This window comes from Polypterus senegalus, chromosome 5 (assembly GCF_016835505.1).
Source record: "Polypterus senegalus isolate Bchr_013 chromosome 5, ASM1683550v1, whole genome shotgun sequence".
NCBI classification, from domain to species: Eukaryota; Metazoa; Chordata; class Cladistia; order Polypteriformes; family Polypteridae; genus Polypterus; species Polypterus senegalus.
The window spans coordinates 191,652,378-191,676,619 of record NC_053158.1 but is presented as its reverse complement, the minus strand read 5'-3'; the positions used below and the strand labels follow the sequence as shown (position 1 = coordinate 191,676,619).

The 24,242-nt window shown below is 42.8% G+C and overlaps 1 protein-coding gene across 7 annotated transcripts in view; it reads right to left on the bottom strand.

Moving 5' to 3' along the window:
• Nucleotides 1-12,849: 12,849 nt before the first annotated feature.
• znf438 (zinc finger protein 438) overlaps nt 12,850-24,242 on the bottom strand; it is a 138,684-nt gene continuing 127,291 nt past the window's right edge. For 5 of the 7 annotated variants that reach the window (XM_039753847.1, XM_039753850.1, XM_039753848.1 and 2 more), the window contains 2 exons: nt 18,773-20,531; nt 12,850-13,524 (listed from right to left, as the gene is read on the bottom strand). In XM_039753847.1, coding sequence (XP_039609781.1) covers nt 12,945-13,524; nt 18,773-20,531 — 2,339 coding nt within the window. In that variant the 3' untranslated portion in view covers nt 12,850-12,944. Of the gene's footprint in view, nt 13,525-18,772; nt 20,532-22,385; nt 22,477-24,242 lie in introns of all 7 variants that reach the window. The other 2 variants (XM_039753853.1, XM_039753854.1) reach the window with 2 other exon arrangements.

Sequence of the window (24,242 nt, the reverse complement as noted above, 5' to 3'; positions counted from 1 at the left end):
CAATGGCACCACTCGTGGCCCGGTCGCTGGCAATTGTAGCACCGACGAAGTCCTCCTGGTTGTTTCCCTCTGCGGGACCAAAAACATCTCGGAAACTCCGTCAGTGTTGTCTCCGGCCCTTCACGTGCCAGGGAGGGCATTACGGCCGCTTGGCTGCCCTCAAGCCTTCTCTCCATTATGTCGGGAGACCCACCTTTCCTTTTGGGGATCTCCCGCTTGATCTGGGGCTTGTGCTCAGCCTGAGGCTCCCCATGGAAAGAAGAGAGCCTCTTTGCTGTCTGCACACCCGTTTCCTTCCGCTTACCAGGAGCCGGCGTCATTAGCACCGTCTCGCTCCGATGAACAGCACTATTCAGCTGCACCGGCACAATCGGTGCTTTCCCCGGGCCTCCTGTCACCGACATTACCCTGCATATCGGACCGGTTGGGAGCTGGAGACTTGTACGACTCTGGGCGGCCACGTCACACGCATGCCCCGGACCGTTTACTCCTTTCTCCAACCCTTCGGTCATAGTGCCACCATCCTTTGTCGGGCACACAGTGCTTTGACACGCGCTACTTTTTATTTGCGATGCCGGTTCGCACTGTGTCCCTTTATGCTCTACGACACGGGAGGGACTCACCTGCACTCCCGCATCGATCATCTCTGGAGCTTCCCGGCCCAGCCGCTGCATGAAGTCCATCAGTGCCTTCACTGGTGCTGCTGCCGTTGCTCCCAGTTCCTCCACTCGTTTTCTCAGGTCACTATATTCCTGTAAGAAACGTTTTAGGGGCGCGAGGTATTCCACGAGCCCCCGTAAGTCCAGACAGTTAGTCATTACGGCCGGCTGTATTTTCGCTTCCGCGTTTTGCTTACCCTCCGGCCGGGAACCAATGAGCACGTCCCCTCCTGGCACGTGTTCAGCTGGGTCGCGCAAAGGCTCTTGGGACTTGGAGTCCACAGGGGGACGGCTGGCTACTACAAGCCGGCTGAGATCTGCCTTTTCCTTTGCACCAGCAGACCCTTCAGCCACAACCCATCCCTCTTTGTCGGTTGCTGTCTGTGTAGGCGCTGCATTGCACGCCTTCCCCTCCCCTTCCAGGAGGCTCGGACCCGTCAGGGAACGAACGACCTCGTCGGAGGACTCCAAGTTTCTCTCACCTTCCCGGCATGCACCGCGGGTGACCAGTCTGTTGTCCTCGTATGGAGTCATCGCTAGCCGTCTCGCGTCCTGGCTTGCCTTCTTGGAGCCGCGGCCATTTTTCCGGAACATGAGGCAGGCATCGGAGACGCTGCTGAGATTCTGAATGCGGGCGTCTGCAAAACAGGATAAAAAGCAACCCGTTGCATCGGGCATTTTCTCTGTACCTACCTCCGGACTCGGCAGCGGTGTTCCCCGTCTACTTGGGGAGTTCGGTGCGCTCGATGGCTGACCGTGCTCCTGCTTTTGGGCTACTCGGGCTCGTTCAGCCTTTATCAGTGCGCGGTCCTCCTCGCTCCCAGTCGGGTAAGCCCAGGTCATGTCGGCCTCGGTCATATTCTGTACCCCGCTGGTACTGACCTTCTTTTTCCGTGTCTTCTTCCCCATCACAGTCCGAAGTAGCAAAGGCCCAGCAGCGCTCTCCGTAGCGGGTGGTGTTTGCACCTCCGTGTTCTGATGCGTGACCTTCTTAGGGTTGTCTGCCCACACAAAATTTGTTTTTAATGCAGGTCCCCTGCCAACAGACGGTCAGAGAATCCTGCCGACTACGCCAGTGTGGCAGTAGGGGGCGCTAGTGCTCTCTTGAACCCTCAGGTACAACTCCAGACACCGGATAAAAGTCCAAGACTCTTTATTATATTTTACAGTGCACCAAGCACCCTCCACACTATTCATAAAGTAAACCAAATCCAACACAACACTATAATTTTCTCTCCTCCTCGCCCAGACACTTTGCTCCTCTACCTCCCAGCTCAGCTCAGTGTCTGGACTGAGGCACCGCCCTTTTATAGCCCCTGACCTGGAAGTGTTCCTGTCCCAACAGTCCACAGTTCCTGCTGTCGGGAGAGATGGGAAGCCAGCAGTCCTCCACAGTATATATATATATATATATATATATATATATATGAAAATACCCACGCATGGCATAAATATATATATACACACATGTGTACATATATACACACACACATATACTATGGGGTGCCAAACAGGCAAATACATTGATTTTCTGAATACAGTAATCCCTCCTCGATCGCGGGGGTTGCGTTCCAGAACCCCCCGCGATAGGTGAAAATCCGCGAAGTAGAAACCATTTGTTTGTATGGTTATTTTTATATATTTTAAGCTCTTAGAAACTCTCCCACACTGTTTATAAATATTCTCCGCACAGAATATAGATTATACAGATACAGAATACAGATTATACAGTAAACCCTCGTTTATAGCGGTTGATCTGCTCCAGACAGATAAATGAATTTCCAAGAAGTAGGATTCTTTATTTATAAATCTAATATTTTCACAGTTAGAGCATTGAAAATCTGTTTACGACCTTCTAAATACGTTTTTTTTAACATTATTAGAGCCCTCTAGACTTGAAATAACACCCTTTAGTCAAAAGTTTAAACTGTGCTCTATGACAAGACAGAGATGACAGTTCTTTCTCACAATTAAAAGAATGTAAACAGATCTTCCTCTTCAAGGTGCGCGTCAGGAACAGAGAATGTCAGAGAGAGAGAGTAAAGTAAACAATCAAAAATCAATAGGGCTGTTACGCTTTTAAGTATGCAAGCACCGCGATAAAGCGGCGCAATGAAGGGATCAATGTGAAGGTAGCCTTTCAGCATTTTTTTACAGGCGCGTCCGTATCTCCTAAGCAAACAGCCCCTCTGCTCACACCCCCTCGTCAGGAGCAGATAATGGGGCCAATCAAACGCCTCCCTGATGGTATTGCATGATGGATAATTATCTGCCTGTATTTCTCAGAGAGAGTGAGAGACAGAGAAAAGCAAACAATGAAAAATCAATACGGGCTTTGAAGTGTGCGAAGCAGCGCGCTGGAAGCATATTGTATATCATTGAGGAGTTTTATTTAATATGTAATACGTGCTCCGATTGGGTAGCTTCTCAGCCATCCGCCAATAGCGTCCCTTGTATGAAATCAACTGGGCAAACAAACTGAGGAAGCATGTAACATAAATTAAAAGACCCATTGTTCGCAGAAATCTGCGAACCAGCGAAAAATCCGTGATATATATTTAGATATGCTTACATTTAAAATCTGCGATGGAGTGAAGCCGCGAAAGTCGAAGCGCGATATAGCGAGGGATCACTGTATATAAAGTCAAAACTTGAATGTATAAAGTCAGCGTTAGAATATATAAAGCACTGACTTTATATATTCCAAAGCTGACTTTATATATTTAAGTTTTGAATTTATATATTCCAGCGCTTACTTTATATATTCAAGTTTTGACTTTATATATTCGGGAATGACTTTATATAATCAAGTTTTGACTTTATATAATCAAGTTTTGACTTTATATAGTTAAATGTAGTCATCATTGCATAACTTTTTCTTTACCATAGAAATTTAAAGACTAAATTCAACTTCCATTCCTAACAAAGATATTTCTGGCGACTAAACAGAACCTACTTATATCCAAATTCGAGCCATTGAGCTGTCGCCTGCCTGCCTAAATAAGTCACCCTCGTTTCGCTCTTACTTTTTTACCGTTCATTTAATCATTGCTAGTGGTGGAAAAATTAGAAAATGGAAGGATTACACTGAGTATGGCTTTACCAAAACAATTATTGATGGCGAATCGATTATTCATAAAGCTTGAATTGGTGATCTGTTTTTCTGTGTTAACCTCATATTTTTTCATACTTCTTCTCAAACCAAGGGGGTGCGAGGGTAAAATGAATCGGGAAGCGCTGATCAATGTAATCGGTGTACCATGAAATCATGCATTGACAGAAGTTCCCCTTTGCTTGCATTGCAAAGTGTGATTAAATGCATTATTTTTTAACGCGTTATGGAGCACATGCATCAAAGCTTCTCAGCTGTGCTTGTGCTAGAAAAGGAAACATTTTAAAAATAACGTAACACAATTGTCAATGTAACCTTTTGTAAGTAGTGCCTGGAGGATTCAGTGTGGAGAAACTGTAGAGACAGCGTGTGTATTAACTTGCGGATTTTTCTGTGATTATTTGATGGCAGCGTCACAAAGTCGCTTCCGTAACATTGCGTTATAGTGATGGGTCGTTCTTGAACGATTCGTTCATTTTGAACGAATCTTTAATGTGACTCGGGAAGAACAAGTCGCACATGCACATTTGCACAACTCCCTATAGTTTCTGTATTGGAATTGATTCACCTGTTTCGAGTCTTCGGGTTTTTCGAGACGTTCGTTCATCGCGTGACAGCCCATAAGCAACCAACTCAGTCTGAGCCAGAAACAGAATTGATTAGTTCATGCTTCGAGTCTTGGGTTTGAGTGGATTCGATCATTACGTGACAGCCCATAAGCTTAACCTATGCAGTCTGAGCGGAAGAGAATTGAACGAATTGACTCAAAAAAAGATTTGTTCATTTTGCTGAACGAGACTCAAAGGTACGAGTTGGTAAAATGATCCGAACTTCCCATCACTACTGCGTTAGCTGCAGAGCTCAGCTCAGAGCGAAATGAGGTGAATGGGAGGGGAGATGATGACGTGACTCCCCACCCGCCTTAACTGTCAATCCCCCCCACAAAGACAGTCTCTCGGAATTTCCATAAGCACAGCCCTTAACCAGCAATGTTAACTTAATTACTTAATTTTGGGATTAATAAAGTATCTATCTATCTATCTATCTAATTACAGTGATCAAAACTCTTGTTTATATCCTGCGTCCTCTCATTAAACTTGTATCCCGCATTACCCGTGGGCATGAGAAACACCAGCGGCAGCCTGTCTATGAACTTAATTTAAAGTTTATGTTTACACCGTGCTTTGTTTCCGAAGTAGCAGCACTCATGAATATGGTTGTAAATGTCAGTCGCTCGCTTCTTATTGTTTCGCTCCCTTCTCAATTATATAATGCATGTTTTCTTCAGCGCTTTTTGGAGGTCTTCCTGGTTTTCTACGCACTGTGTTGACAGTCAGTTCACGTGATTACGTGGGAGGCATGATGATGTCACATGAAACTCCGCCCCCCATGGCTTTCGAGCTCAACTCCATTACGGTAAATGGAGAAAAATAGCTTCCAGTTATGACCATTACACGTAGAATTTCGAAATGAAATCTGGCCAACTTTTGTAAGGAAGCTGTAAGGAATGAGCCTGCCAAATTTCAGCCTTCTACCTACACGGGAAGTTGGGGAATTAGTGATGAGTCAGTGAGTGAGTGAGTGAGTGAGTGAGTGAATGAGTGAGTGAGTGAGTGAGTGAGTGAGTGAGGGCTTTGCCTTTTATTAGTATATATATATATATATATATATATATATATATATACATACAGTATACACACACACACACACACACACACATATATATATATATATATATATATACACACACACTGTGAACTTGAATCCGGACACAGACAGACGGAAATCATTAGTTCACCCAACACACCCTTTATTTACAATATTTACAGTATTTACGTGCACTCCCCAGTGCCTCTTGCACCGTTCCCAATGTCCAGGGCACACAGTCCAATCGCCTTCTGGCCGCCTCCAGTCCTTTCTCCAGCTCCGTCTTTCTTCCACCCGACTTCCACTCTCGACTGAAGGGAGGCGGCCCCTAAAATAGGAACCCGGATGGGCTCCAGCTGCTTCCCGGCACTCCTCTGCAGACACACCCCAGTGTGACGGAAGTGCCGGCTGCGCACCTGGAAGCCCTCCGGGTGTCCCCTGTCTTCTTCCCCGTTCTTCCGTTGTTGTTTAGGCACCGGGGCAGCGCCTGGCAGTGGCCACGGGTCCCTACAGGGCTGGGCTTCCAAGCCCTCTACCCGTAGCCCCCAACATAACCAGGGCAGTCGCCCCCTCGCAGTCTGGAGGAGGTACAAGCCCTGCTCCGGTCCTCCTGGGCATCCCGGCCGGGCTCCAGCCTCGGCCGGATGCCACACACACACACACATACATATATACAGAACGCCAGATGGAGATGCCCCTGAAGTACAGCGGCACCCCAGATTCCTGCAGGGCACCATGGGAGTTGGAGTCTGGCTTCACCGCCCTACTGGGTGCCATGGGTGCCACCAGGACACGCTCCAGGGAGGCTTGAGAATTTATATTTCCCGTATAACACTCATGAGTTACGGGGACGGAACTAAAGGAGTACTTCCGGGCTGAAGAAATCCACAAGTCTCCATCAGACCCGGAAGTGCAGACATATCACATGGTTAGAAGGACAGAAGCACTTCCGGGTCAAGGACTATTTAAAGGACTGGTTGAAACCCAGCAAGCTGAGCTGGAGTTGGGTGGGAGCAGGACAGAGCTTGGAGGGAGGAGAGGAGGAGAGATTTGTGAACAGTGGTTGTTACTTTGTTTATGTATGGTGGTGGAGGTGCTTTTGGGTACTGCATTAAGAAGAAAATCCATTAAAGATCTTCTTGGTGATTTTACTCTGTGTGCAGTGTGTCTGTCTGTTGGGTTGAAAGAGGCAACAGCGACCTCTAACGTCCACAACACACACACACACATACACACACACACACATTATACTTTCTTAATGGCTTGGAAGGACTTCCAGGGAGACACAGGATAGCACCTGAAGCATTCAGCTTAAAAGGGAGTCGGCTGCCTTACATCAATAGTCAGAATCAGGAGGTGGTGGACAACACTCATTGGAGATAGAAAGGAGAAAGAATTATTGGTTTGTCGTTGGAAGAAGAATTGTGAAGAAGCGCTGTTGAAAGAATAAATAACTTTTAATCTAAATTGTGTATTACTGATATTACTGTGTCTTGGGGTTGAGGCTTAGTGGACTTCCCTTGTAGTCACTATATATATGGAGAGACTGAACGCCACACACACCGGGTGTAACAGCCAGCATCGTCAATAACAGCTGCTGAAATATCCAGGCTGTATCACTGATTTTTCACACCCATTTACTTTTATTTGCTTTTGCTTTTTGGCACATTAAAAACATTTAAGAATGTTAAAGACTATAATGAGTCTGACTAAAGAAAAGTTTATTGCCTGCTCCCCTTGCTTGCCTTATCTTACCACTTAGGGTACAGAGAAAAGAAGAGATGTCCACTAATAGGACAGGTGAAGCAGAGTGGCAGTCAGTCGTGGGTGAAGTCAGTCCTTAGTCCCAGTGGCAAGTGCATGAAGTTTGCAGGTCGTGTCTCCTTACAGGACGGGTAAGCACAAGGATAAGAGAAAAAGAGGACTTATGTGTGGATCTACTCTACATGGGTGTGAGAATAAAAATATCTATATTTTATGACAGGGTCACCCCAAAACCCTTCCATATAAAACACTATCACACTTTGATTTGGTGGATTTTATACAGATGTTTAGGTAATGATTCACACATCTAAGTATTCCCTGTGCTAGTCTTTTGTAAGAACACTCTCTGTAACTGTGCACCAGAAACTGGATCTGAGATGCTCCAGGTATGGCACTAGTTATGAATAATTTAACCAAGATGTAAGATTTTGTTGTTGCATGAATTAGAATATTGTTACATTTTTGCTTTTCAGTCACTGATTCCTTCATTGACTATCAACCCCCACTTTTCTTTATTAGTTCACATCAAATTACTTGTCCATCCATTTTGGACTTATCTTGATTCCAGTATCACAAGGGGGCAAATACTGTACTGGCAGTGTCGAGTGTAAGACAAGAAACATCCCTGGGCAAGAAGCCACACCAACCCAGGCCTCCATCCAATTAGGCATATAAAAATAACGTCAGCTATGAAATTCCTGATGTGAAATTAGCAGGGAGCAAATCCCATTAAGTGCCATGTGTTAAGTATACAACCTTCATTTTACATTCTGACCATAAAGCAGGAAGCATGGATCACAAAACTATTATTTTTTTGAATAAAGTAAGTTGTAAGCCCCCACATTTATCTGACATTTCTGACATCTAAGTACAGGGTGAGCCAAAATGAAGTACCACATTTCTGAAGGTCATTGTGCGATGTAGAGGTAGCCGAGTGGGTTGGGGTGGTGGGTGTCCATTGATAGGCAATTCCTTGCAGTTTTCAGTCAGCAACATACCTTGGTCCAGTACGCACTGTGCTCTTGCTGTCGAAGCGTTTTTCAAAAACAACAAATCCATCATCACTTACCAAAAGCGCCTTCCAAACACACTTCAGCATTCCTCCCAACGGTGACGTCCCAAATCAGAAAAACAATTCGTCAGTGGGCGGCTAAATTTAGACAGATCGGTACAGAAAATCTCCAGGCTGTCCTTGGACTGTACGAACGCCTGAAAACATCTAAGCTCTAAGGGCATCAAATTTTGCAGTCTCCTAGACGTTCAGCGTGCAAACCTGCTTCTGCCTTATGCATTTCCAACATGTCATGATTTTGCATGAGGACCTTAATTTCCATCTATACAAAATGATGGTAGCGCAGAGAGAATTGTGCTGAACATTCTGCAAACCTCTCATCCTGATGCCACTATCATGTGCAGCGACGAGGCACATTTCCATTTGAATGGTTGCATAAATAAACAAAGATTTCGCTATTGGGCTGAAAGCAACCCTCGTGAACTTCATCAGAGACCCCTTCACAGTGAGCGTGTTACAATTTGGTGTGCCGTTAAAGAATTTGACATTGTAGGCCCTTACTTTTTTGAGGGCGGGGGCAACGGTCATTGTCACTTCAGAACGTTACATTAAAATGCTAGTGAACTTTTTGCAGCCCCAACTGGAAGAAATGGATGTGGTGGATGCCTGGTTTCAAGAGGATGGAGCAACAGCTCATACAGCGCGAATATCCATGCAAGTTTTGCGGGAGATGTTTGCGGGGAAGCTGATTTACCTGCACAGTGATGTCGGGTGGCCTTCACGTTTGACTGATCTCGCACCGTGCGATTTCTTCTTGTGGGGCTACCTCAAGTCGAATGTATACACACACCGACCTGAAAACCTTGAAGCCCTCAAAGACGCTCTTCGCCTCGAAATCGAAGGTATTCCCCTTGAAATGTCCGAATGAGTCACGCAAGCATTCAGAAATCATCTTGAAGAGTGTATCGCTAATGATGATGGCCATCACCTTGAAGACATCATTTTTAAAACACAGTGAAAAAAATCTGTTTTTTTATTCCCTTTCTTGTGTCGTAATGAAATTCATTTTATCTTGTAGCTTTTTTGTAGAATAAACATTTTGAACCCCTCCTTGAACCGTCACCTTATCATGGTGGAGGGGTTTGCGTGTCCCAATGATCCTAGGAGCTATGTTGTCCGGGGCTTTATGCCTGGTAGAACCACCAAGGCAAACTGGTCCTAGGTGAGGGATGAGACAAAAGCGGTTCAACAAACCTCCAATGAAGAATAAAACTTGGACGCGTTTTCCCTTGCCGGACGGGTCACGGGCCCCCTCTGGAGCCAGGCCTGGAGGTGGGGCTCGATGGGCGCCTGGTGGCGGGCCTGCACCCATGGGGCTCGGCGGGCACAGCCAGAAGAGGTAACGTGGGTCCTCCTCCCCATGGGCTCACCACCTATGGGAGGGGCCAAGGAGGTTGGGTGCAATGTGAGTTGGGTGGTGGCCGAAGGCGGGGACCTTGGCGGTCTGATCCTCGGCTACAGAAACTGGCTCTTGGGGCGTGGAATGTCACCTCTCTGAAGGGAAGGAGCCTGAGCTAGTGCGAGGTGAGAGGTTCCGGCTAGATATAGTCGGACTCACCTCGACGCACAGCTTGGACTCTGGAACCAATCTCCTTGAGAGGGGCTGGACTCTCTACCACTCTGGAGTTGCCTCCGGTGAGGCGCCGAGCAGGTGTGGGCATACTTATTGCCCCGACTGGAGCCTGTGCATTGGGGTTTACCCGGTGGGCGAGAGGGTGGCCTCCCTCCCGCCGGGTGGGGAAGGGTCCTGACTGTTGTTTGTGCGTATGCGCGAACAGCAGTTTGGAGTATCCACCCTTTTGGAGTCTCTGGAGGGTTGCTAGAGGGCATACCTTCTGGGGATTCCCTCGTTTTGCTGGGAGACTTCAATGCTCCGTGGGCAATGACAGTGAGACCTGGAAGGCGTGATTGGGAGGAATGGCCCCGATCTGAACCCGGCGGTGTTTTGTTATTGGACTTCTGTGCTGTCACGGATTGTCCATAACGAACACCATGTTCAAGCATAAGGGTGTTCATATGTGCACTTGGCACCAGGACACCCTAGGCCTCAGGTCGATGATCGACTTTGTGGTGTGTCGTGGACTTGCGGCCATATGTCTTGGACACTTTCGGGTGAAGAGAGGGGCGAGCTGTCAACTGATCACCACCTGGTGGTGAGTTGGCTTGATGGTGGGGAAGATGCGGTCAGACCTGGTAGGCCCAAGCGTGTTGTGAGGGTCTGCTGGGAGCGGCTGGCAGAGTCCCCTGTCAGAAGTAGCTTCAACTCCCACCTCCGCAGAACTTCAACCCGCCCCGAGGGAGGTGGGGACATTGAGTCGAATGGGCCATGTTCCGTGCCTCTATTGTTGAGGCGGCTGACGGAGCTGTGGCCGCAAGGTGGTGGTGCCTGTCGTGGCGGCAATCCCGAACCCGTTGGTGGACACCGCGGTGAGGATGCCGTCAAGCTGAAGAAGGAGTCCTATAGGACTTTTTGTCCTGTGGGTCTCTGGAGGCAGCTGATAGGTACCGGCAGGCCAAGCGGAGCGCGGCGGTTGTTGCTGAGGCAAAACTTCGGGCATGGGAGGAGTTTGGAGAGGCCATGGAGAGCGACTTTGGACGGCGAGGAGATTCTGGTCCACCGTCCGGCGTCTCAGGAGGGAAGCAGTGCAGTGTCAACACCGTATATGGTGGGGATGGTGCGCTGCTGACCTCGACTTCGGGCGTTAGGGTCGGTGGGAGGAGTACTTGAAGACCTCCTCAATCCCACTAACATGCCTTCCAATGAGGAAGCAGAGCCTGGGGACTCTGAGGTGGGCTCTCCCATCTCTGGGACTGAAGTCACCGAGGTGGTCAAAAACTCCTTGGTGGCAGGGCCCGGGGTGGATGAGATCGCCGGAGTTCCTTAAGGCTCTGGATGTTGTAGGACTGTCTTGGTTGACACGTCTCTGCAACATCGCATGGACATCGGGACAGTGCCTCTGGATTGGCAGACCGGGGTGGTGGTCCCCTCTTTAAAAGGGGACGGAGGGTGTGTTCCAACTATAGAGGGATCACACTCCTCAGCCTCCCTGGAAAAGTCTATTGGGGTTCTGGAGAGGAGGGTCCGTCGGATAGTGAACCTCGGATTCAGGAGGAACAGTGTGGTTTTAGTCCTGGTGGCGGAACAGTGGACCAGCTCTTCACCCTTAGCAGAGTCCTGGAGGGTGCATGGGAGTTTGCCCGACCGGTCTACATGTGTTTTGTGGACTTGGAAAGGCATTGACCGTGTCCCTCGGGAATCCTGTGGGGGTGCTCGGGAGTATGGGGTACGGACCCCTGATAAGAGCTGTTGGTCTCTGTACAACCGGTGTCAGAGCTTGGTCCGCATTGCGGCAGTAAGTCGAGCCCGTTTCCAGTGAGAGTTGGACTCCGCCAGGGCTGCCCTTTGTCACCGATTCTGTTCATAACTTTTATGGACAGAATTTCTAGCGCAGCCAGGGTGTTGAAGGGGTCGGTTTGGTGGACTCAGGATTGGGTCACTGCTTTTGCAGATGATGTTGTCCTGTTTGCTTCATCAGGCCGTGATCTTCAGCTCTCTCTGGATCGGTTGCAGCTGAGTGTGAAGCGGCTGGGATGAGAATCAGCACCTCCAAATCCGAGCATGGTCCTCAGCCGGAAAAGGGTGGAGTGCCCTCTCAGGGTTGGGGGAGAGATCCTGCCCCAAGTGGAGGAGTTCAAGTATCTCGGGGTCTTGTTCACGAGTGAGGGAAGAATGGAGCGTGAGATCGACAGGCGGATCGGTGCGGCATCCGCGTGATGCGGCTCTGCATCGGTCTGTCGTGGTGAAAAGGAGCTGAGCCGTAAGGCAAAGCTCTCAATTTACCAGTCGATCTACCTCCTACCCTCACCTATGGTCATGAGCTATGGGTAGTGACGAAAGAGCGAGATGCAATACAAGCGGCTGAAATGAGTTTCCTCCGCAGGGTGTCTGGGCTTTCCCTTAAAGATAGGGTGAGAAGCTCAGTCATCCGGGAGGGGCTCAGAGTAGAGCTGCTGCTCCTCCGCATCGAGAGGAGTCAGATGAGGTGGCTCGGGCATCTGATCAGGATGCCTCCTGGACGCCTCCCTGGTGAGGTGTTCCGGGCACGTCCAACGGGAGGAGGCCCGGGGAAGACCCAGGACACGCTGGAGGGACTATGTCTCCCGGCTGGCCTGGGAAGCATGGGATTCTCCGGAAGAGCTGGAAGAAGTGGCGGGAGAGGGAAGTCTGGGCCTCTCTGCTTAAGCTGCTGCCCCCGCGACCCGACCTCGGATAAGCGGAAGAGGATGGATGGATGGATGGAAACATTTTGAAATGTGGTACTTCTTTTTGGCTCACCCTGTACAAAACAATGAATATTAAGTAAAAGAAAAAAAAGTCAGCTGAAAGAGTGATTTAAAGACAATAATTTGTATTCTTATAAGTAAATATACTTTAAAATATTATCAATAGATTTTATCCAATAATTTTCAGTTATCATAAAATGACATTGTATCAAATATACATTTACCATAATCCGTCTCCAGATTTACATATTCAATATTGCTTCTACAGTCTTTGAACAAGGATTAAAAATGACACTTACAGTCTTCAATGATTTTGCTGCCATCAAAGGCACAGTCTCCCAAAATGCTTTACTTTATTTCATAGCATCTTTTTTCATAATATAATGTTAATTTTAACATAATTCAATCATAACAACTCCCGTTTCCCACCATTTTCACGTTGTATATACGAGTTAATGATTGTCCACAACAGCTCTGGATTCTCACACTTGTGATAGCTTTGCCAGTGAACGAAGAGTTCATCACTGCTGTCCGCCACTTCCTTGCACAAGATACAGTGGAAGCCTAATTCACTCCCAAGATCAGAGTTGCTGTCTAATATTCTGGATGTGCTCTCCTTTACTGTGGGTTCAGACTCTGTTTCGTGACTTGCACATTCTATGATTATTTCTGACTCGTCATGGTGGTGGCAGTAGATGTGTTTCTTAAGCTTTGAGAAGGAATAAAATTCCTCTTTGCAACTCCCACACTTTACAAGGTTCCTTTTCTCATTCAGTTGTTTCCAGTAGCGGGCAGCATGCTTTACCAGCTCATCTTCAGCATCCCTACCACCTTGGATGATTCCCTCCTTCAGACGAACTTGGATCTCTTCTCCATGAACGTACAGTAAGTGCAGCTTCATATCCGCAAAGGTGGGGGTAATGGCCAGACAGCGGCCACACTTAATCTGCAGCTCAACAGTCTCTTTTGCACTCGTCACTGGTTCTCTGTTAAGAGTGACAAAAAAGAAAATGAATTATCAGATTGTATTTTGCACATCGGGGGGTAAATGGCAGAGCTGAGTATAGTGATTCATTCATTATTGTTACTAGCATTGGGCATACACGGTAACAGAATACTTCTTAGGTCCTGCAGCCTTCACAAGCCATTTCTTTCTAGTATAAAAAGGAAGAGAAATGTCTCATTTATATAAGTACTCAGACGTTTGCTGTGGCACTGCAGATTACAGTCAGATGCATCCTGGTTGCTTTAACTATCCTTGAGATGTGTCAAATAGTTTAATAGAGTCCACCTGTGACAAGTTGAATTATTTGGACATCACTTAAAAAGGCACACATATGAGATTTCAGTTTTTGATTTTGAACAAATTTGGAAACCATTCTGAAAACATGTTTTCAATCTGTCATTAGGGGTTATTGAATGTAGATTGACAGGCAAAAATGGCAAATGTATCCATTTAAAATTAAATCTACAATACAATAAAGGTGAAGGGGTCTGAACATATTCTGAGCAGCCCTTTATTTACCTAGGAATGCTGCATTCCTTTAATGTGGGCAGAGATGTTCTTTACATGTTCTATAACTCTGTGATGGCCAGTGTGATTTTCTACACCAGTGAAAGGCAACCTTTTTCGAGTTGCGGCGCACTAAGTCCAAAATTTTCTTTCGCGGCGCACCTGAGGGACTGCCCATAAATAAAGTCATGACGACACAATCTATTGACAATCGCCAATAAAAACAGTTAATTTTACAAGTTTGAAAGACATTTTATTAACAAAGGAATCAAAGGATAAATCTTAAATTTAATTAATGTGAACGTTGAGATTGTTTTTCAGCACATAAGAGATTGATGCGAGAATCAAATTTCGAAAGACAGACGCGCATTTCCTTGTCGATCATTTGACGTCTCTCACGTTTCTTAGACTTAATTTCCGTAAGTGTTCCGTTATCTGTTTTTCCAACATAAAATATTTTTTTTTAAACATTATCTTTTTAATCAACCAAACGTTCAAAAACACGAGCAATTTTAAATATTTTACAAAAGTTTTTGCGGCGCCCCTAGAAAATTACGCTGCGCAGTGGCGCACCGGTTGTCCGACAATGTTCTACACCATACTCTGCTGGGCCAGTAACATCACTTGAAGAGGGACCCCCTGAATCAACAAGCTAATTAAGAAGGAAGGCTCAATTCTGGGGTGCTTTCTGGATGTTCTGAAAGTAATAGTGAAGGAGAGAATGAAGGAAAAATTAACAGCCATTATAAACAATGCTACACAACCCTATTCAGACACATCAGGACTGAGGACTATCAGCCAACAAGTTATTTAGCAGAAGCATGTCAAGAAAGGCTACTGGAGCTCCTTCACACCTACGATGAATTAGCGTTTTCTTTAATTTTTTTGTGCAATTTTTTATCGTTCTTCCAGAAACTATGCATCTGTCTGGGGTGTTTTCTACCAAATGAATATATATATTTTGAATTAGTTTTTCCTAGAAGCTATAGCTAGAAGTTACAATTTTTTATCATTATTATGTGACACCATTTTGTTTTATCACTGGCACTGCCATTGCAGTATCCAAGGGACTGTTGTTCAGAAGGCATCGGGAGGTGCACAGCATGTAACATCACCAGAACAACCATATAAAGGTTACCGGCTGTGCATCCTTTAGGTATCTGAGAAAGGATAAATATAGTGTAACTTAGCAAATCTATAGTGTTACATTTCTTTGATTTTAGGAATTGTTTTTTTCTGGCTTATGGTTTTGATACTGGGTTAAAGATTTGGCTTAGATGAAAGGTAGTATTGATTCCTGATTACTGAAACTCTGTCTGTTTTTCTCACTATGTCCATCTCTTGGTCACCTCTCATAAAATATTTTCTATCTCCTTGCAAGATTAGAATAATACTTGCGGCAATGCCTCACTGTGACTGCTGTCTTATCATTAGCAAAATCAGTAGTTTTCTTTTCTTGTTGTAATTCTTTGGGAGGAGTTGTTGTTATTATTACATTTCTTGAGCTTATCTTTCTGTCTGCCTATCCCTGTCTGCAGCTGCCTCATGTGTATTTTGTGACCTTTCTTTTAATTCTCTAAAGCTCTAATTGACCTTAGTTCTCTAAAACTCTAATTGATTGTTAACCTTTTTGTAGGGAGTGTGTTTGGTCAAAAAGTCACATATCCAATTCAATACATATGTTCGTCTAACAAGAAAATCGGAAAAAAACCTTTGAATGGTTTTATTCTCTGTAAGTATGATGGATAGCATTTTATGTGCTGGTGGATATTTTTAATAGTTGTCATACTAATATTGAAGTTTCAACTAGAAAATGTTTGGTCCAGTCTATTTTCTATACCTCAGAAATGCATTAACTAACTAGATATTCATTTTTTAATTTTTTAAAAAAGGAAAATTATTAAATTTACCTCTAAACACATTTGGCCAAAATAATGACATTCCAGGTGGAGCATGACAAGTTCTCATTATTGTAATCATGGTTTCATTTTGACTGTTAAGTCAACTTACAGATTGGCACATGTGGTTAACAACATTTTGAGCTTGTATCTTGGCACTGATGTGTTTAAGAATCTTTTTGCAGTGCACTTGATTATCGGTCTATCTATTTTCAGAGACTGTGTCTCTCTGTTTCATTTTCTCACTCTCTATCTCCGAGATATCATTCAAAACAAGGATAATGATTGTCAAGGTTAAATCTGTGACTTTACATGGCTAGGGAGGCCAATCCTTGAGCCTCAGAGTGTGGGACATTAGAGGAAAGTTTCCATCTGGGAGTGAGCTCCACACATCTCTTCCTGCTCAATCTATCACTGTCTTTTGGTCAGGCTCATCAGACATAAAGTGCTAATTGATGAATCGTGCAGAACCATGTACCACGATAGAGTGGCTAGGAAGGCCACAATACAGTGGATTCAGAAAGTATTCAGACCCCTTCACTTTTTGCACACTTTATTGTGTTGCAGATTTCATTTTAAATTGATAAAGTTGCCATTTTGCCCACTAATCTACATTCAATAACCCATATTGACAAAGTGAAAACAAATTTTTAGTAAATTTATGAAAGAAAAATCAAAATCTAAAATCTCTCATTCATAGGAGTATTTAAACCTTTAATTCAGTATTATGTACAAGCCCTTTGGCAGCAATTACAGCTTTGTATTTTCTAGGGAAACTCTCTGCAAGTATTTCACACCCGAATATTGGCCGTTTCTCCCATTCTCCCTGGCAGATCATCTCAAGCTCTAGTTACATTGGATGAGAATCGTCTGCCATCTTCAGGTCTCTCCATACATGTTCTATGGGGTTTGGATTTTGGCTGGGCCACTTGTCCCAAAGCCACTCCAGCATTGCTCCTGAACATTGCCATGGTGAAAAGTAAACCATCACCTTTGTGCACTTTGGAGCAGGTTTTCTAAAGGGGCCACTATGTAATTGGCTGCATTTATCCTCCCCTCAATTCTGACAAATCTGTCTGATTCTGCCACTGAGGAGCACTCTATAGCATTATGCTGCCACCACCATGCTTCACCACAGGAATGGTATCAGGCAAATGATGAGCAATGCCTGGTCTTGATCAGACATAGTGTTTGGAGTTCTGCCCAAAGAGTTCCAAGTTTTATTTCATCAGATAAATGTCCTTTAAATGCCATTTAGCAAACTCCCAGTGAGCTGTCATGTCCTTTACTTAAAAGAGGTTTCATCTAGCCATTCTACCATAAATGTCTGACTGATGGAGAACTGCTGAGATGGTCGTACTTCCAACTGGCTCACCCATCTCAGCTCTGTCAGAGTGACCATTGGGTTCTTTGTCACGACCCTTCCTGCCCAACTACTTACCTTGGCCAGATGACCCAACCTGGAGTGCCAGAGCCAAGAGTCTGAATACTTACATAAACGACAGATTTCAGTTTTTGATTTTTTTTTTTTTTTAATAAAACTGCAAACCTTTCTGAAAACATGTTTCCACTATATAAATATGGGTTACTGCATGTAAATGCAAAAATACCAAATGTACTCATTGAAAATGAAATCTATAACACAATCAAGTGTGCATAAAGTGAAAGGATCTGAATCCTTTCTGAATCCACTGCACCATCCCTGAATGAAAGCCAGATCATAGCAGTGTGCACTTACGCAAACACCTACATCAACTGATACATGGTAAATTTAAAAGTAAGCTAAACACTCTAGCTCTTGGGATGGGGGTGAAAACTGCGGAACACAGACACAAGAACAGGGATTGGCAGACAAATTGGCAAGCAGAGACACCTGGAACTGTGAGACAGCAATGCCAGCCTCTGCACAAATATATTCCACTGCACTGCAACCACCAAATTATAAGTTAATAACGACACATCTATTTTAATAATATGACTGCATCAGAGCTTGATATTACTAGGCTTGAATCCCAGCCTGGTCACTGTCTTTATGGCTGTTGCACTTCTACTCATTTTGTCCACAGGAGCAGGTCTTGCTAATAATGGGATAGGCTCAACTTCTATTACCCTCAACTATATTAATGTGTTTAAAATTTGATATTGTGTTTTAAAAAATATATATCTACTGGATGGATTTGAAAAAAAATAAAGAATAATATAGCTGTGTGACTATCACCTTATATAACTAATTAGGACAATATACTTCCATCTTGTAAAGCCCACTGTTTGTCATGTCTACAAAAATAATACAAAGAAAATCTTATTGCCTCTCACAGGAAAACTGCTGATTCTTTTTCTTTTTTTGTCTGGAAGTCTTCCTTTCTTAACATGATAGTTTTAGAGTTGCTATCATTGAGGATCAATGGGACATCTGGCTCTTATATTGATAAATAAAGGCATATAGTACAGCTGGTCCAGTCACAGATGCACCAAGGTCCTCAACCGCAACACTAATCTTTAGCTCTTCTTCTCTTTAATGGAATCAATGCTGAGCTGTTTCCTCATGGGCTGCTTTACTCTTTTGTTGCCACTACCACTATGTATTGAGTACGGATGGGATGGTATAAGCTGTGTTGTGTTAGGGGGTAGGCACCAAGCATGAAGTTTTATTTTAATGTAATTGCCTATGTTCCCCTTCAAAGTATTTGTTTTGATCAGAAAAAAAGAAAACCTTTTAAAAAAAAGAAACATGTGACCCTAGAGAAAGAAAAAAAATCTTAAAAAGTTGTGTAACTCTTCATCATTGCATTTTAAATTAACTGGAATCAATGAGGCACCTACCTTTCCTTTGTTTTTCCACTTTGCACTTGATGATGATGTTTTACTGAAGGCTCTGCACTGAGGATTACCTTATGAACTTCTTTCAGATGGCTAAAATAGACTCCAACGTATCCAAAGACCTTGTCACAGAATTCACAGGGCATACTTTTTTTGTGCCTTCCTTCACTGTGATGAAGCTTCATATGGGTGCTGAGGCTGCCAGAATGAGCATAGGTTTTCCGACAGAGCGGGCACATGTATGGCCTGCTGTTGGTGTGGCTGTTCATGTGGCTTTGAAGGTGGTGCTTAAACTGAAAGCAGCGGTCACACGTAGGACACTTATAAAACTGCTTGCTCCCTAGCAGCACATAGGCATTTCCAAGGGTTTGAATGGCATCAGGATGATTAGCATCATCACCATCAGCTTTATGAGACATAAAAACCTTGCGGTCCAAACATTCATTTGAAGAAAGAGGATTAATGCTTGTCGCTTGAGGGACAGGTTCTACAACCACAACTGGCTTAGGCATTATGTTGCGATACTTTTTTGAAATGTCAATTATTTTCTCTTGAGATTTAAAACTGTTAGCAACTGGACTGTCAGTGCCACTTTTCTTAATAAAAGAAAATGATCTCTTTCTTTTAGCTTCAAGAGCTAGCACATCTTCAATGGTCCTTCTTTTTCTACCTCGTTTTTTCCCAGGACCAATGATCATTTTCTGAGGTTTTTCTTTAACTTCTTTTTCCATATCACTTGTTGAATGCTTTGTGGCCGTTTGATGCAAACATGATTGAGAATCAGAACGTTCCCTCTGGCACATTTGGCTTGGGACTGGCAAGTGCCTTAAATTGATCCTTTTTCGTTTGCCTACAGCAGGCTGTGTGTTGATGGCAGATATTTCAGGTAACTCAGCATTGGATTTAGCCATTGAGTAGACTGTGTCTTTAACTTTAGAATAAGGTAAAATTGGTAGCTTTTCGGGGATAATTTGTATAGTGTTGCTAAATATTGTTGGTGACAAGACAGTAATGTTACTGGAAGGGTCCATTGACTTTGACAGTGATTCTTCTTTTTTGGGACTCTTTATTGTTTTATCTTGTTTTGTTAATAATGTGGAATATCCAGAAGTGTTTGCTATGACCTGGACATGCTGAAGCACTGATGCATTGGAGGGATCTTGAAAGGACTGATCTGTTTCAGTGGGCTTCTCAATAGGTTTGTTGTCTAGTGCAGCGTCCTCAGGAAGCAAAGTGGTAACAGTGATTTCAGAGGATCTTGGGTCAATAAGTATGACTTGCTCAGACCCATCTGATGTTGATGGAGCTACAGAGTGCATAGTCGCAGATGAAGGTGGCTTTACCTGAATCTTCATTTTATTTTGATCTTTAGATTCATTTGATGCAAACTTCAGTGATTTTTGGGATCTACGTTTCTTTTCAGGAGTCTGCTTACTTCTCAAAGGCTGACACCTTGGGATTGGCAATTTAATATTTTTGGAAAAAGCTGTATCTTTCTGGATTTGCTGAGGAGACTGAGACGACAAAGATGGAGATAATGCTACAAGGGAAAAAGTCCCTTCGTGTCCAGCAACCTGCATTAACGCATAGTTCTGAGTTGGTACAATGATGGATTTTGAGTTGGTCACAGGTGTGTCAGGCACACAGGAGGACTGACAGGACAGAATGGCTGGGGAAACAAGAGTTGGAGAAACCTTTGGTGCAATTGTCCTAAACTGGGAACATTTTGGCTGATTTGTGCTTGATATTGTTTTCAGCTCACCTGTGGGGAAAAAAAAGTAGAAAGGTTACATGATACAGAATTTTGAAGATCAGAATTTTAGATCAGATGTATACTAATTTGAATATTTACATAAAGTGTAACTTATTTCTTTAATGGACTGGCACATCACCAATGGATGCATTCTGTCTTTGTTCCATCCAACCACCCAGTCTAAACCCCGCTATATCCTAACTATAGGGTCACGAGGGTCTGCTGGAGCCAATCCCAGCCAACACAGGGCGCAAAGCAGGAAACAAACTCTGGCCAGGGTGCCAGCCCACCGCAGTGTCTTTGTTCCAGTGCTGCTTTTATTAACTCTAGCCCCTACAACTCTGAACTAGAGTAAGAAGAGATGGAAATGAATGATTCGAAAGATAACTTGCTGCTAGACTGCATGTACTCCATCCATCCATCTTCTCTAACTGCTCATTTTCTTCCCTATGCTAGAAGCATTTGTAACAAGTCAGAATCTATCCATGTAATGGACATCAGTTTAGCTCAGAGAAATATCAGGAACTACAGTGAGGGATCAAAAGAAGCATTCAAAACGTTAAAAGAAAAAATTTATAAACGTCTGCTACTACATTTTTTCTAGTACTACTCCAGTAAATAATAATAAAAAAAAACAAACAAATATTAAAGAAGAATAAAATAAGTATTATGAACTAGAAAATATGTTTTAGTTCATTACAAATTGTTTTTTACTTTACAGGTATTTTTTTCCTTCAGTTAAAAGAATTTAATATTTTGAAACCTACATTTTTCAACTTTTATTTTCATGTGTGTCTTTTAATTTAAATTTCCTTGCCTGATAAATATTTACATTTTTTCCATTTAATTCTTAAGTGTGTCAAACTGCCATTTTAGAATCTGTGCAGACAGATAAGGAGTTGCTATGAGATCTTGCCTGGTTGCTGAAGACCTCCTCTCATGAGGCACCACGATTCACATCATGGAGACTCGTTTATAAATTTCAGTGCAGCACCAGTAGCCCTTTTTCCCAGATTATAGATTTGGCATGTGAACAAGTGCAATTAAATGATTTAGATTCTGGCATACAGATTGATGATTCATATTTGTCTCATCTCGACTCAATTCTTTATCTTAGCATTTTGGCTTCGACTGAATAACAGTACACTAGTAAGTGAACGGCTCCTGCAATTTATGTCCAACTATGATAATGGGTAGACCTTCTAATTTAGCAAATCTAGTAAATCACAGCCCCTTGAGAAACTTTTTTTTTGGTTTCTTTGTTAAAAGACAAACAAATGAAGAAAATAAATATTTATCCAAGTATTTGTAAAAGAAAAAATAAACACAATGCCCCACGCAAAAGATTTGAAAATTTGAAGAAAGAAGAGTCTGATGTGCTTCACGTGTTCCTGATGGGATAAAATACTGCATTTTTAACCTTTATTAAGGTATATTCTTGCAGTCATTTTAGATGACTGGAAAGCTACAAATCCACAAGTACTGAGAAAAAATTGATCCCAGTAATTATAGACAAATATGCTTTACTTCTATCCCAAAAAGTATGTAAACTACGAGTAAAATACTAGTATGAAAAAATATAGTAAATAACAACCAGTATGGGTTTATGAGAGAAAGATGCTGCCAAACAAATCTGTAACACTTTTTTGAACAGTTAACTGGAGCAGCAGACACAAGAATAGCATACAACATAATTTGAGTAAACTTTCAAAGCCCTTTCTTTAACGCATTTCTGCACTGAGGGTCACTTTTAAAACTAGGTACCATTTATGGACTTATAGTCTTTTCAGACTTCCCACCCATCCTTGGCCTCTCTTTATTCTGATAGCCCCCAAAATTTAATTCTTAGAACAACCTAGTGACCTGTGTTTTCCAACATTGATGTACAGAGTTGTCCTATCATTGTGAGCACTGGTCTCTCTCTTCAGATGGTTTTCTGAGGGACCACCGTCTTCTTTGCATCCCATGACAACAGATATATAAATATCAAGTTAGACTGCAGTAATGATAGATAGATAGATAGATAGATAGATAGATAGATAGATAGATAGATAGATAGATAGATAGATAGATAGATAGATAGATAATATAAAAGACACTATATAAGAAATAGATAGACTCTGACAATTCGCACAAAAATGTATTTATTAATTTATGTACAAAAAATCACCACCATCTTTGTGAATAACCTATACTTAATTAAATATTTAAATTGTGTAAAGACTAGAAATTTAAAAAGAATGAACATAAGGCCATGATGGAGGGAATGGATATGTTTAGCTTAACTTAATTAAAAATAATGATGAATACAAAACATTCCAACATGCTGAGATCTGAATGTCAGATAATTTATTGTATACATTGAAATAATAGTAAACATCTAATAAGTAATTTCCCTTAAGTTGAACCCTTTCTCTGACTTCTCTGTACTTGTTAAAAATCTGACTTCACTGTTTTAGATCAGTGTAGCAAAGTCTAACAAATATAAACAAATCTTACTATTTCTGTTTTACAAGTTACAAGTCATCTACCAATCAAAGATACAAAAACAACATTTAACTAATGAAGAGAGAATTTCCATACAAAAGAATGTATGAAATTAAAGTGTATATTTTTCTACTCCATTCTGCTAAATTATGACAACAGCCTCCCACAGGTATTAAGCCTGCACATGGTGTTTCATGTGATTTTTCATCTCGATGTGTTGTGTAACTCATGCTGTCTTCTCACCAGGATTTCTCCATACAAAACTGAATTCCTGCATGTCTGGCTCAGTGAAGCATAAAATTGTTTTGGAGCAGGAAGTTTACTATAAAAAGCGTTATCTTTAATGCATACTTATTTTGTTGACATTAAATAAAGTCCCTAAGAAGGTTACTGCTGTAGCATTATGTACTGTAGCTGCTACACTGTAAGTCCTGTCTTGCCTGGAATAACTGCACTATGAAATAAGTCTAATCATTGGCTAAAAAGCATTGCTCTTTTATAAAGAGGAATAAATCAGCCCAGACTCCATGAAACTTTGAATTTTGATAAGGAGGTTCAACAAAATGAATGAATGAATGAGATCAAGCTCTCTGAAACCCAGAACTGGTGTAAACAGGTTTAGAAAATTAATACAAAAAAGTATAGACTCTAAAGCCCTGTGACTATGAACTGGAATAAGTAGTTTAAGAAAATGAATGAATGAATGAATAACCTTGGCTTGCCAATGATTCTAAAATAGAATAAGAGGGTTTAGAAAATGAATAAATGAATCTGTTCTGGCTCCCAATGACCCTGAAGTGGATTAAGAAAATGATTAGATGAATAAATTAATATGCACTAGCTTCATGTGATGTTGATGAAGAACAAGAAGAATGATGAATGAATAGATGGATAAACAAATTATGTGACACTCAGTATACAAAGTGGATTGCACATTAAGATTGCAGTCAGATTCGGTTTATATAAAACCTTTATTCTACTGCTTTCTGAAATAGTGTATAAACTCATCATATATGTAGGTTTAGAGCATCTTCAGTACTAAGTATACTGAAATTGTTACTTGCATGTATTAATCATCTAGTAGCAGTAGTAGGAGTAGTAAGTACAGTGAACAGCTCAGAAAATATGTAATTGTAATATACATTACAAGAGACACTCGGCAGTAAGATGACATTAGAGGGAAAATAACAGTCAAAAGTACATTGAAATAACACTCAAGATAGTGGACAATAA